General features: G+C 36.5%; 1 protein-coding gene across 1 annotated transcript in view; it reads right to left on the reverse strand.

Annotated features, from left to right (window-relative positions):
• RAD23B (RAD23 homolog B (S. cerevisiae)) overlaps positions 1-14,711 on the reverse strand; it is a 61,866-nt gene that overhangs the window by 21,614 nt on the left and 25,541 nt on the right. Inside the window, exons 3-5 of the mRNA XM_006864692.1 lie at positions 13,109-13,188; positions 7,067-7,332; positions 1,890-1,945 (exon numbers count right to left, since the gene is read on the reverse strand). Coding sequence (XP_006864754.1) covers positions 1,890-1,945; positions 7,067-7,332; positions 13,109-13,188 — 402 coding nt within the window. The remainder of the gene's footprint in view (positions 1-1,889; positions 1,946-7,066; positions 7,333-13,108; positions 13,189-14,711) is intronic.

Consider the following 14,711-nt stretch of genomic DNA (forward strand, 5'->3'; position numbering starts at 1 on the left):
ATCATAAAGCATTTTTTGAAATATTTTATTTTAACTGCCCACTGATGCAATCATTCTAGCACAAAGTCACTGAAGTGACAACACACATTCAGTAATTTAGTTCCCATATTAGTTAATAGTTTTTACTGAAACTATATTTTAACTTGGTACTTCTCATTAAATTCTTAAAAAACCCTATGAATAAGTTTATTTTCATTTCCTTTAAAGATTGATGAGTCTGAGGCTTAGAGAGGTTAGTAACTTGCTCAAGGTCCCAATGGCTGGTAATTCATGGTGCTTAACATATAAACACAGCTTATCACACTTCAGAGCCCCCATTATGCCATGCCGCCAAACTTATGTTTCCTAACCAAGCTACAAAAACTCAGAAAGAAATGCTTGTAAGAAACCAATACTTTTAGGTATTAACAACATGAAGGCATATGAAAATGAAAAGCTAGGGACAATGGACAAGAGACAGAGCTAATGAGACTAGATATTGGAGGGTTCAAGAAGCTTATTTTGAGTTATCTTCAAGGTCAAGGGAAATTATTAAAGGAACTAATAATAGCTTTTAGATTTGTCTTTTAGAAGTCCTCTCTGGCAGGGAAGAGACTAATTAGAAGACAACGCAACAGCATCAATGAGGCAAGGATCTGCATTACGGTAACACAGTGGAAACATTACAGAAACTTCAGGCAAGAGGATCAACAGGCTCACAGGAGATAAAGCTAAGAGGAGAAAAGGTGTCAAGGATGCCAATCTGTATGAATGGAGATGATGGCACAAGTACGAAAAGGAACAAAAGTGATTAAGTAGATGGGGAAGTAAAAGATTAGTCAATTTAGAACCCAAGGGATTTGTGGAAGTTAAAGGTTTCTTAAATAAGTCTAGGAGCCCAGAGAGGGCTGTACTAGAGATAAATTCCTGGGAATCCTTCAAGTATATAGGTAGCATTTCCATTCCTATCGTATGAATTTTAACTATGGCCTAGATTGAGCAGAGTTATAGAAAATAACTTTTATGTCTAAGGAGCAGGTTAAAATCAGGAAAAGAATGTTGTCACAGAAACCAAGCAAACAAAGTTTAAAGAACGAAGGTATTAATAGAGACCAGGTAAGTTAAGGATTAGAGAGTAAAGGTCTTAAGACCAAAACGCTGAGAATGATTGTCCCAGGCGATATTAACACGGAGAGCCTATACCCCACTGAAACTGCTTCCCAGTCCTCCAGGCTTCTACCTCCCCACTTTTCATACAGAAGAGTTCCAAAGGGCTCTTTTGCCAGCAAATAAAACCAGCAATTAGCAGGCAAATAGGAATCTACCAGAAATGTGACCACTGGAAAATGGGGGGACAGACTAGGAATAAAGGGGGTATGGAAAAGACTCCAGTCAACAATAAAATTAAAGTGAGGATAAAAGAGCATTTTGCTGTAAGTAAAATATAAGCACTAGATGGAGATGGGCACTTACAGAACAACAAATTCAAAGTGAAACCTGTAGGTGAATAAAATATTAACTTAAAAAGTCTTCAGCAGCATCTTAACTCATCACTGTAGAGTCGATTCTGACTCATGGCAGTTCCATGAGTTACAGAGCAGATCTGCTCCATGTGGTTTTCTCGGTGGCAATCATCTTTATCATGATCTTGGAATCACATCACTCAGGCAATTTTTACGCAGCACTGCTGGGTGGGTATGAACCACCAAGCTTTAGTTACCAGCCAAGTGCAAACTGTTTATTCCACTCAGGGATATGTAGCCATTCATAACTGAATTATTATCTAAGCAACCATTTGGTAGCTCAATTATATTTAACTATGAAAACAAATTTTCATGATTGCAGAAAATAAACTTTTACCTCTTACCTAACTCCGATATGGTTCATTACCAAGTAAATAACATACTTACCAAGTGCACTTGTTGCATCTTCAAAAAGGTTTGACCGAGAAGAATCTCCTGATGTACTGTAAAAGGTTTTTAGAAAATCACACTTCAAAAACTATGTAAAATTTACATAGAAATTTAGTTAATGGTCCAATTTATATTCTTTAAAATTTTTGTGTTAAATACATATGTGACAAAACATTTGCCTCTTCAAAATTTTTTATATGTACAATTCAATGACACTATATTTGTCATCTTATACACCATAGCCATTAGCCATTTCCATCACCCTTAATTTTGAATTTTAATTAAATGTAAAAGTGTGATGATTAGGGTCAAACAATTGGTCTAGATTAAATCCAGAAGCTTTATACATATTATTTATGATTTAGGAAGAAATTTCAATCTTAATATTCTATTTTGAGGATTCATCATTTTAATAAACTATATATAATTTTGTTTACACCTATTTTAGAAATACAAAAAAAAGAAAAAAAAACCGCACAACTATTTCCCTCAAATATGCTAGACAAGCTAAATAATCTATAAATCAAGTTACAGCAGAAAAAATATGAATAGCAGTATATGATAAAATAGCATATGTAAAAATCAAAGTAGACTAGGAAGTCCTTATATAGTGGAAATTCAGTTCAGTCTTACTGATAAATTTTGAACGAGGAAATTGAAAAAGGAAGACAGTCAAGTTAAGGAACATAGCATAAACAAAAATACAGAAATAGGATAAATCCAAGTTCTAACCTAAAGTTAAGTGCCAACCAGTCAATTTCGACTCATAGCCACCCTGTAAAGGGTTCCTGAGGAGTGTCTGATGAGTTTGAACTGCTACCGTGTGTTAAGATGTCCAGTGCTTATTCTATAGCACCATACCAGGACTCCAACCTAAAGTGCATCAGTGTAAAAGAATGAAATTTCTGTTGGGAAATTACAGAATATGAGACTTGGGAGAAACAAGATAATGAAGACTATTAACAGCAGGCCTAAATTGGTTTTGAGTGTTTCAAATGTAAAGGTAGACGTTTTTTAACAAAAGGAGGGGAGTGGTTGATTTTGCAGTCCAGGAGCGGAGGAACCTGGGATCATCAGGACTAAGAGCAGAGTGCGGTACCCTATCCAGAGAAGCAGTGACACCAGAGATGGAGGCAGAGAGATGGAGCGGCTGGGGACTCTGGACTCAGGAAGGGAAAGGGTCTGTGAGCTGACAGTTGGGGGGGGGGGGGGGGCAGGCTTGTGGGGTGTATCCCTCTGGTTGTTTTGATGATGCTGCAAGGAGGGAATTGTAATCATTGCAATAAAACGAAATATGATTGGATGAATGTAAAACTGATGTTTTCCCATGTAAATTATCACTCAATTCACAATAAAAACTTAAAAAAAAAAAAAAAAAAAGAGGCCTATGAAGTTTACAAAAGTGATAAAGGTAGTAGTTAGCAGTTTGAAAACACACACACACACTACCTATCCCAATTTTAAAAACAAACACACACTTGATGTCAGAACTGAGAAAGCACTGTTGCAGAGCAAGAGCAAAGAAGCAAAATTCATAAATCACTTAAATGTTCTAAGCCTCAGTCCTTCATCAATACAATGAGGTCAGTGATAATTGTGGGTAGGCTTACGACTAGAAAAGTGCCTGGCACTAAGAATCCAATATGATTATTATCATTTTGTTATAATAATCATATTGGATTCTTACTATAATTTAAACTTTCTTCCTTAACTAGATAGAAAAAAAAAGATAAAATTAAAAACAAAAAAAAACACCATACAGAAAAACTAAACTGCTTCCCTGACCAAGACCCAGTCTGTAGAGTAGAGAAAGCACTACTATCAATCTGCATTTAAAAGAATTAACACTTATAAACTGACATCATTATTACATACAGGTACAGTCAGGTCTGGCTCATTTCTGTTCCCTACAGATGTGTAGTATTACAACATTTAATGGACAAAATCAAGCTCTTACTAAGGAATCTTTACTTTTAAATGCTTTCTGTAGTCAAATGTTAGGAGCTCTGGTAGAGTAGTGGTTACAAGTCAGGCTGCTAACCTCACGGTCAGCAGTTCAAAACTACCAGTGGATCCGCAGGAGGAAAATGAGGCTTACTGCTCCTTTAAAGATTTACAGCCTCAGCAACCTTATACAGGGTCGCTATGACTCCACAACATGCCACCAGCAGCAGTCAAATGTTACCAACTTCTAATTTAAAAAAAAAAAAGCAGTCATTTTTTTAGGTTAACTTGTTTGGCAAGGACTTCCCCAAGCTAAGGTTATTTTTATTTCTCCCATGTTATATTGTGGTTTACAGTTTACTTTTTACCCATTTAGAACTTATTTTTCCGAGGGTAAGATTATGAGGAATCTACTTTTTTTCTCTTCAGAAGACAGTGAGGCATTCATACCAACAACATTTTTATCCAGTGCTCTAAAATTACATCATCTTATATTAAGGTTCTGTACCCAAGAACTCCTGGTGTGGCGCTGTAGGATCAACACTGGACAGTGAACAACAAAGCAGGCAGTTCAAACCCACCAACTGTTCCTCAGAAACCCTATACAGGATCGCTATGAGTCAGAACTGGTTCAACGGCACTTAACAGCTACCACTCATGTGAAGGACAGGGTACCCTAGTAGCATCATTGCTAAAGTTAACTCAGCTGTTAATCCAAAAGTCAGTGATTTGAACCTACCGACAACTACTCCACAAGAGAGAAAAGGTGTGGCAGTGTTGGAAACCCTATGGAACAGTTCTATTCTGTCCTACTGGGTTACTATGGGTTGGAATCAACTCAGTAGCAGGTTTGGTTTTTGTACCTATTTGAGTCTATTTCTCGACCACTGTCTGTTTCACAGTTATTTTTCAACTATAAGCTATTCTAAACTGCTCTATTCATTATAGCGTATAACATTTTAGTATCTGGTAGGATAGTCCCTCTCTCATTACTTTTCCCCTACAGAACAATTTTCACTATTTCACACAATATTTAAAAAAAAAATTTTTTTTAAAGACTTACAGGTTCCCACTCAATAACAAAAGACTTAAAGTCACATGCATTTAATATACGATGTTCCATATATTATAACACCAGGACTCCTCATTGGTGGTTTTTACATTTTAAACTGAACTAAAGGAACAAATCCGTAATAATGAAATGTCAGCCCAGTGACAATGGACAAACTTTTCAACACTGTCGAGCTCATGTCAATATAGCTCCTGATAATTATTTACTGGGGTCCTGGTGCGGCACTGTAGGATAAGTATTGAACTGCTACCACCAAGGTCAGTGGCTCTAACTCACCACCACTCCTCAGAAACCCCAGACAGGGTCACTATGAGTTGGAACTAACTTGACAGCACTTAACAACAATGGTTTAAAACACAGATAGAGCGAGTACGGCACACGTAACCAGCCTTTTTTCTGAGCTTCTATAATCCTTTTCTTCCTGTTTTTCTTTTCCGAATGTATGCTCCAGGGAAATAAAAGTAGTGGGTGTACAAAGTCCAATTAAGTAAGGTCTGTTTCTTGGATCACTGATCATGAACTAATGCAACCTCTATAGACTGGAAAAGGTAATCCTGACTCTTTAGAATAGGTGACTAAAAATGCATCCCCAGAAAGAAAAAAAAAGGACAGGAATAGGGAGGACACTACACCTATATTCTCTATTCATTATTTCTCGGTAAGAACATTGTTATCAGAGTCCACTAAAAATAAATACTATACTCTAAAGGCAAAGCACTAAAATTAAGAATTGTTAACTACTGACATACCAGTGAAGGTCAGCTGTAATAATATAGCTAGAAGGAATTCCCTGTGAACTTCTACCAGGCTATCTATTTATTAATTTGAACGCTTTCCAATGAAAAGAACCCAGACTAAAGCATTTGCTTCAGTCATTTATCAATGATATAAAAACCTGACAACTTCCAACAAGAAATCGTATCTTCCTTCAAAAATATAACAGCACTTTATATTTCTTCTAAGTAGAGCGCTAAACAGAAATAAAACACCAAAAAGGTAGTTGTTACCTGATTCTGGTTCACAATAGTGTGTAGAAAAAGAACTAAAATCTTAAATTAACAACATTCATCAGAGTAATAAAATTTTAAATAGAAAAATACAACAAAATTAAAGTACAATAAACTGAAAACTGTCAATTCCTTTCAGATGTACTGATGTGTGCACAAAAACCCCAAAGCTGTATGCTTTATTTACTTCTTCCTTTGTTTAAAAAATCTACACAGTGAGTTCACCACAAATATCTATGTTGTTGTTGTTAGGTGCCGTCGAGTCGATCCCGACCCACAGAGACCCTATATAGGGTTTCGAGGAGTGGCTGGTGAGCTTGAACTGCCAACCTTGCAGTTCAAACGGCTTTACAGTCTGGCACATTAACCCACAGCGCCGTACCAGGACTCCTATGAGGGGGCTTCAAAAGTTAGTGAAGAGATGAAATTAAAAAATGTAACAGAATTTCCCCCATCCTTTTGAAGCCCCCATGTATACACCGACAACAGTGCAAAATTAAAACAGCCCATATATGTTCAAGAAAAGGTATTATTCGAAATATTAACAATAGCTAATACCTACTCAGTCCTTTCTGTGTGCCACATGCTATTTTGAGTCTTTTATATTTATTATTTCATTTAATCCTTACAGCAACCTATGAAATAGCTCTTTTTGTTATCCACATATTATATATGAGGGGAAAAACCAAACTTATTTTGGCTAAAAGTTATAGAGTCAACAAACATCAGGAGAAAACACAATAGAAAACTCTATGTGACAACTGGAAATATTTGTGACATGGAAGAATGATACAAATGACAGTGATAAGAAAGAATATTGAGAACAAATACAAATAATGATAGGGAAAAGTAACAAGTTATTTTAGAGTCTTTGTTCTTTTTGATCGTTTTTATTTGCTAACTTTCCCACACAAAATCAAGAATGACTGCTGCAGCACATCACCACTACCAGCTCTCCCCAAAACTAATTCAGAAATGAGGGAATTTGCATTATGGAAATTTGTACCTATAAAAATAAGCAATGATTTGTTCAAAAATTTTAAATTGTTACACAGTAGTCAGTTTAATCAAAACAATAATTGAAATACATGCATGAAGTTCTTGTTACAAAGATATTTTGAGAGACAATTTTCCTAAAACCCAGACCATACCTGTCAGTTGATGTTGGACTAGTAGTCACCGGTATTTCTGCAGGTTTCTCTGCAGGTTTCTCTTGTTTAGTTGCACTAGCAGGTGCAGGCTCAGAAGATGCTGTTGTTGATGCTGGAGTGATGGACGTAGGTGTGGAATTAGGAGCCAAAGCAGGGGCCGGGGCTGGGGCCTGTGCCACAGCTGCTGCTGTAGAGGAGCTAACTGCAGTAGTGGTGGGATTTGATTGCTGAGTTACAGCTGATGCTGGTGTTGTCACTGCTTTGGGCTAAACACATGAATAAGCAAATAATGAACTATGATGACATACTTAAATTATTCCCTATGTCAAACTAGACCACATAAGTGGGCTTTAAAAAGTTAGTGGAAAAATGGAATTGAAAGATAATGGAATTTTTCCATGCACTTTCTGAAGCCCCATTGGATTGTTACAGGATGCTACAAGCAAAAGACTAATTAATACAAGGTAATAAATTGAAAATAATTTTGTAATGTAGTACCAAATGCAATGAGTATTAGTAATAGATTCACTTGAGAGCATATGTAAATTATATAACTATCAATCTGAATTAGCTTTAGCTAAAATTTAAATCTTCTAATTTCATCTACTTCCACCACTTCCTCTGTCAGTTTGTCCTACTGTGGTGGCTTGCAGGTTAGTGTGATTCTGGAAGCTATCCCGCCGGTATTTTAAATACCAGTAGGTTAACACTATTGGTGCTAAGCTTACAGACTATGACAAATTAGAAGGAGACGGACCACTTCTGAATGTTTAGCCACTTTATGAATAGCAATGGAATACTGTCAGAGACCACAAAAATACTGAATATTGAAGTGTGATGAAAACCACAAGAATACAATCAAATATAGTATCAGAAAATAAGCCCCTAAGGTTGGAAGGAAATCAGGTGGGAAAGGGCTGCCTCCTCAAAGTAGAGTTGATCTGGATGACATGAATGGAGTAAAGCTTGTAGGATCTTCATATACTGATGGGGCACAACTCAAAATTAAAGGAAATAGCCGTAAACATCCATTATTTATCACAAAATGGAATGTACATATGAATCTAGGAAAACTAGAAATTGTCAAAAAACAAATGGTTCCACAGATCAATATGCTAAGGATAAGCATTAGTGAGCTGAAATGGACTTTACTGACCATTCTAAATCTGACAATCATGATTCCTATGCCAGGAATGACCAATTGAAGGAGATGGCATCACATTCATCATCAAAAAGACCATTTCAAGATCTAAGAGTATAATGCTGTCTGTGACAAGAAAATATTTATAAACCTACAAAGAAGAGCAGTTAATACCATTACAATTTAACTTTATGCTTTAAGCACTAAAGTCAGTGATAGTGAAACTGAAGAATTCTATCAACTTCTTCATTCTGAAATTGATCAAGATGTACCAATAATTACTGGAGACTGGAATGCAAAGGTTGGAAACAAAGAGGAAGGATCCATAGTTGGAAAATCTGGCTTTCATGATAGAAATTACAATGCAGAGTCCATGAAAGAAAGAATTTTGCAAGACCAATGACTTGTTCATTGTAAATACCTTTTTTAAACATAAAAGAAGACAATACACATGGACCTCACCAGATTGCATTCACAGAAACCAAAGTGACTGTTATCTGTGGGAAGAGATGGTGTAAAAGTTCCGTATCATCAACGAAAACAAAGTCAAGGGCAGACTATGGATCAACTGCTCATACTGAAACAGGTCCACCAGTGCCAAATATCACACCTGAATTTAGAAATAACCTCAAGAAGAGAATTGATGCATTAGACACTAATGACAAAGATCAAATAGTTGTGGGATGACATCAAGAACATGATACAAGAAGAAAACAAAAGGCCATTAAGACCTTAAGACAAGAAAGAAGGAACAGCCCAAAATGGATGTCAGAAAGACCCTGAAACTTGCTCATCAGTATAAAGATGTTAAAGCAAATGGAAGAAACGAGGCAATAAAAGAGCTGAACAGAAATTTTTCAAAGGGTAATTTGAGAGGACAAAGCCAAGTATTACAATAAAAAGCTTTGCAAAGAACTGGAGTTAGAAAACAAAAAAAGAAGAACACACTATTACTGAAGGTGAAAGAACAGAAAGAAAAAAAAAAAAGTTTAAGCCTCAGGTTGCAATCTTGAAGGATTCTGTGGGCAAAATAATGATGCAGAAAGCATCAAAAGAAGATGGAAGGAACATACAGAGTGACTGTACGAAAAAGAAACGGAGGATGTTCAACCATTTCAAGAGACAGCATATGATCAAGGGTCAATGGTACTGTAGGAAGAACAAACCTGTGAAACCATTGATTTATCTTTTCAATTTAAGATAGTGTGTGCTGGAGAAAAAGTGACCAGTGTCAATGTGGAGCGGTAAACTTAGAAAATACTAGTGGCATTTACTCCTTCCTTTCTCTCTTCTTCTTGTATGTTAGGTGCCATCAAGTCGGTACCGCCTCACAGTGACCTTATGCACAACAGAACAAAACACTGCCCAGACCTGAGCCAACCTCACAATCGTTGCTACATTTCCTGAGTCTCTTGCTGCTGCACTGTGCCACTCAATCTCGGTGGGGCGGGGGGGGGGTATCTTCCTTTTTTCCCTCCAAACCTCCACTTTACCAAACACGGTATCCTTTCTCCAGGGACTGGCCCCTCCTGATAATAGTCTGAAGTATGAAAGACGAAGTCTGGCCATCCACGCTTCCCCAAGGAACTTCCAACTTCCAAAGCTGTACTTCCAACAAACTGGTTTGTGCTTTTGGTAGTCCACGGTCCTTTTAATACTCTCCTCCAACACCATAACTCAGATGTATCAATTCTTCTACAGTCTTCCTTATTCACTGTCCAACTTTCACATGCATATGAGGTTAGGAAAATACCACAGCTTGGAACAAGCACATCTTAGTCCTCAAACTGACATCTTTGCTCTTCAACACTTAACAGAGGTCTTGTGCAGCAGCTGTGCCTAATGCAGTATGTCCTTTGATTTCTTGACTGCTGCCTTCCAGGAGCGCTGATGGTTAATACGAGCAGAATGAGGTCTTTGATTTCAATCTTTCTCCATTTATATGGATGCTGTTCATTGGCCCAGTGGTGAACATTTTTGTTTTCTTTACACTGAGGTACAATTCATACTAAAGGCTGTGGTCTTTGATTTCCATCAGTAAGTATTTTAAGTCCTGTTTGCTTTCAGGAAGCAAGGTTGTATCATCTGCATATCGCAGGTTGTTAATGAGTCTTCCTCCAATCCTGATGCCATATTTTCCTTCACATAATCCAGCTTCTGCAAGTATTTGCTCAGCATACAGACTGTATAAATATGGTGAAAGAACACAACCCTGGAGTACACCTATCCTAATTTTAAACCATTCGGTGTTTCCTTGCTCTGTTCGAACAACTGTCTCTTGATCTATGTACAGGTTTCTCATGAGCAAAATTAAATGTTTCAGCATACTCATTTTCTGCAATGCTGTCTATAACTTGTCATGACCTACACAATCAAATGCCTTTGTATAGTCAATAAAGCACAGGTAAACATCTTTCTGGTATTCTCTGCTTTCAACCGAGAACCTGATGATATACCTCATTCCATGTCCTCTTCTGAATCTGGCATGAACCTCTGGCTATTTTTGTATTATCTTTGGCAAAAAAATTTCCCCTATTTTAAAGGCCTTGTATTTAGCTTTTTATCTTTCATAACTGTAAATACATTCTGCAGATTATATATATTGTTCAGCCTCAATGAGCTGTAATTCTCATTTTAGATGAACGAACTTCATAAAAATGTAATTTAGATGTTTAAGCACTAAAGCTTGAAAATCAATTTAGATTAAAATATTTAGAATTTTATTATACACATTTAGTATTTCCTTACTACTTTTGATCAATATTACACTGCAACATTCCACAGCCTCAAAGTTTCTGCTGTCACTAAGGGTTATTTAGCTTTATACCAAATGCTTACAAACCCCCCTCAGCTTTTTGAAAATTTTGTTTACTTTTGACATTTTGTTTCTGTCCCTTTTTGACCTAATGATCGTTTCTTCTTGCTCCAATAATGCCTAACTGTTGTTGTTGTGAAGTGCTTTCGAGTCAGTTCCAACCCATAGTGACCCTGTATAGAGTTTCAGGAATGCCTAATTATCACAAAATTACAAAAGCTCTACTATTAACTTCAAATAAATAAAACCACCATGAAAATCATTAGAATCTTATGTAAAAGAAGAATAAATGAGCTCCATGTATCTACTCCTCAATTGCAAGTGTCTATTCTGAGACCTTACAATTCTTAGTTATGTTCTGAATACTCAAAATTATTGTAATGCCATTGAAGATATTAAAATGCGAGGCTTCTTCCTAGACAAATAGTAGATGGGACTATAAAACAAACACTACCACCATGAAGAATATTTTCCTCTGAAAAATCAACTATGTGAGACCAAAAGGACAACATCTGACCAAAATCAAATACGAGAAAAGCAGGCAGGTAGAGGAAAGCCAAAGGAATGGAAACCAAGAACCCAGGGAATACACAGGGAGAACGCTGACCCACTGCAGGAATTGTAACCAATGTCACAGAACAATGCGTGCATGATAGGAAAATTAATTTGCTATACAAACTATCACCTAAAGCACAATAAAATATTTTTAAAAAATGTATCATAATACTAAAGAAAATAAGGTCAATAATGAAACATACGAAAATGTACAGCTATCTCACTTTCCAATTAAGTGCTATACACAAAACAATCTGGAACTCTGGTACAGTAGTGGATTAAGAGTTGGGCTGCTAACTACAAAGTTAGCAGTTTGATTCTACCAGCCGCGCCATATGAGAAAGATGAGGCTTTCTGCTCTCGTAAAGATTTACAGCCTTAGCACTGTATACCAGGTCAATATTTGTCGGAATCGACTATACAGCACACAACCATCAACCATGATAAAATTAGATGGGACAAGACTGCCTCACCTGATTTTGTATATCTGTATTTAAAGTTAAACATTTAATGAGTAAATGCTTAAATATAGAAAAATCAATATGGTTCTTAATGGATTAATAAAATACTTCAAGTCTGAAACATGTAAACTGATACATTCAAACGGTTTTTGTTTCTGGGAACCAAAATATACACTGATTAAAATATATTTGTTCATCTCTACTTTCTATTACTTATGTAAAGTATTTTCTCTGACTTAAAAAGTAAAATGAAACAGATTCTACTTTTGGGTTTGATGAACTGGTTTTAATTATTCAGGGTTATAAGTAACATTCTTTTTAGATTGACAATTCTGTCTTAAATATTAACATCGTGAATACCACGGCTTCTCTGTATTTGTCTTAACTCTTCTATACTGCCATTAGTTGCCAAAGAATCAGACTGCATGGTTACACACCTTTAAATAAGTAAACATACACGTAAAAACAAAGCCTCTGAAAGAACCCATTCATTCTGTTTTACAGAAAAAAAACCTGCTTACATATGGTCCCAAATATACATCATTCCAATAACTTACAAATAAGTTCTTCATATTTATCATTTCTCTCAATAATCATTCTGTCATTTCTCCAACTGCCTTTCCCTTTTTTTTTTTACTTGTAAGAAATCTATTGCATCCATTACGTAATTTCACTGAAATTCTGAGTCTACATGTCCTTTCTGCACTGAGTTTGTTGGGATCTAGTATGGAATTTAAGTAGACTCTTTAAGGAATCCTTAGTAAAACCATAAAATAAACATTTATTCCAGTTCTACCAAACACTATTTACTAATAATTATTTATTTTATTACTTCAACAAAATTACCAATTTTTAGCATGACATTTTATTACATTATTTTAATCTACTTCAAAACTACATTAAAACTACAAATGTATAAAATTATTTTTATGGTTGACGCAAAGTCAATGTTAAAGTTATTCACTGCAGATAAGTGCACAGAACAATGTATATATGCTGTATTCACTTTTTGCTTTTTTTAAAGAATCGCATGACTACATAAAGATGTAAAGAATGAAGCTGAAACTTACTTTTGTCACCATAACCACCACAAAGTTTTTCTCATCAATTTTATATTCTTTGAGAGCAGTATCATCATTGAGGATTTTGCCTAGCATATTAAGAGAAAAGGTGTTATTTAAGGTAAAGCAATTTTTACCTGACATATAATTAAAGCTAAAATTTTCTATTAATCCTAAATTGTAATTCTACCCATTTGTTACCCAAAGAAAAATCCAAACCAACAGATTAAGATAAATTTTAATTTGTTGTTGTGTTTAAGGGCTATTGAGTCACTTCTGACTCATACTCACCCTATGTAGGGTTTCCGATCAGAGGAGCAGCTGGCTGGTTTGAACCGCTGACCTCATGGTTAGCAGTCCAGTGCCTATCCTACAGAGCCATTGTTGTTGTTACTGTTAGGTGCTGTTGAATTGCTTTTGACTCATAGAGACCCTGTATAGCATTTTCGACCTTGTGGTTTCTCAATCGTTTAGCAGTTAAGATGTAATTACCACCTCTGTGATGAAAACCAGTATAACACAATCCCTGATCAAGATATGATCAGTCCTGATCTGATGTAATTATCCTATGTGCTGCAAGATTTCACTTCTATGATGGTAATGAAGTCAGATGCAATTTGCAGGATTAGGTTGTATCTTGAGCCAATTCTTTTGAGATATAAAAGAAAAGTTGAGTAGAGAAAAGATAGGTGTGGTGCTGTTGGTTAACGTGCTGGACTGCAAAGTCGGTTTGAACCGCTAGACCGGCAGTTCAAGCTCACCAGATGCTCCTTGGAAACCCTATACAGGGTTGCTATGGGTCGGAACCGACTCTACAGCACTTAACAACAACACAACTACCACCAAGAAAGCAGAGCTGGGAATGGAATGTGTCCTTTGGATCTGAGGTTTCTACCACTACAATGCCCCTTTGATTCTCGGGGGAAGACTAATGCCAAGTTGTATGGAGATCTCCAAGGAATACTGGGTCTACAGATGCTGACAAAGAGAAGGCCTTCCCCTAAAAACCACCAGCACTCTGGATTTGGAATTCTAGTCTCCTAATGGTCATCAGCAGTTCGAAACTACCAGCTGTTCCAGGGAGAAAGATGAGGCTTTCTGCTCCCATAAAGATTTGCAACCTCAGAAACCCTGTGCAGGATCACTATGAGTCAGAACCAACTCCAAGGTACTTAACAACAACAAGGTCAGTTTGGGATTCCTGGTATAGTGCTATAGGATCAGCACTGGGTTTCGAACCACAAGGTCATCAGTTCAAACCCACCAGCTGCTTCTTGAAAATCCTATATAGGGTCACTCTGAGTCGGAACAGACTCGATAGCACTACAACAACAAGGTCAACCTGAATCACAAGGTCGGTTTCCAAGCCACTCCTTAGAAACCCTGTATAGTCACTACGGGTCAGAATCAACTCAATGGTACTTAACAATTGTGAGAGAATACATTTTTGGTTGCTGTAACCATCCACTTGTGGTATATCTGTTTAGCAGTACTATATAATTAAGACAGACTAATAATCACTAATAATCAGACTAATACTGTCTGCCACCATAAGCTCCTACCACATTAAGTTTCTGATTCCTGCCCTGTAAAATTTGTGGGGATGAATTAC

This window comes from Chrysochloris asiatica, unplaced genomic scaffold (assembly GCF_000296735.1).
Source record: "Chrysochloris asiatica unplaced genomic scaffold, ChrAsi1.0 scaffold00069, whole genome shotgun sequence".
Taxonomy (NCBI): Eukaryota; Metazoa; Chordata; class Mammalia; order Afrosoricida; family Chrysochloridae; genus Chrysochloris; species Chrysochloris asiatica.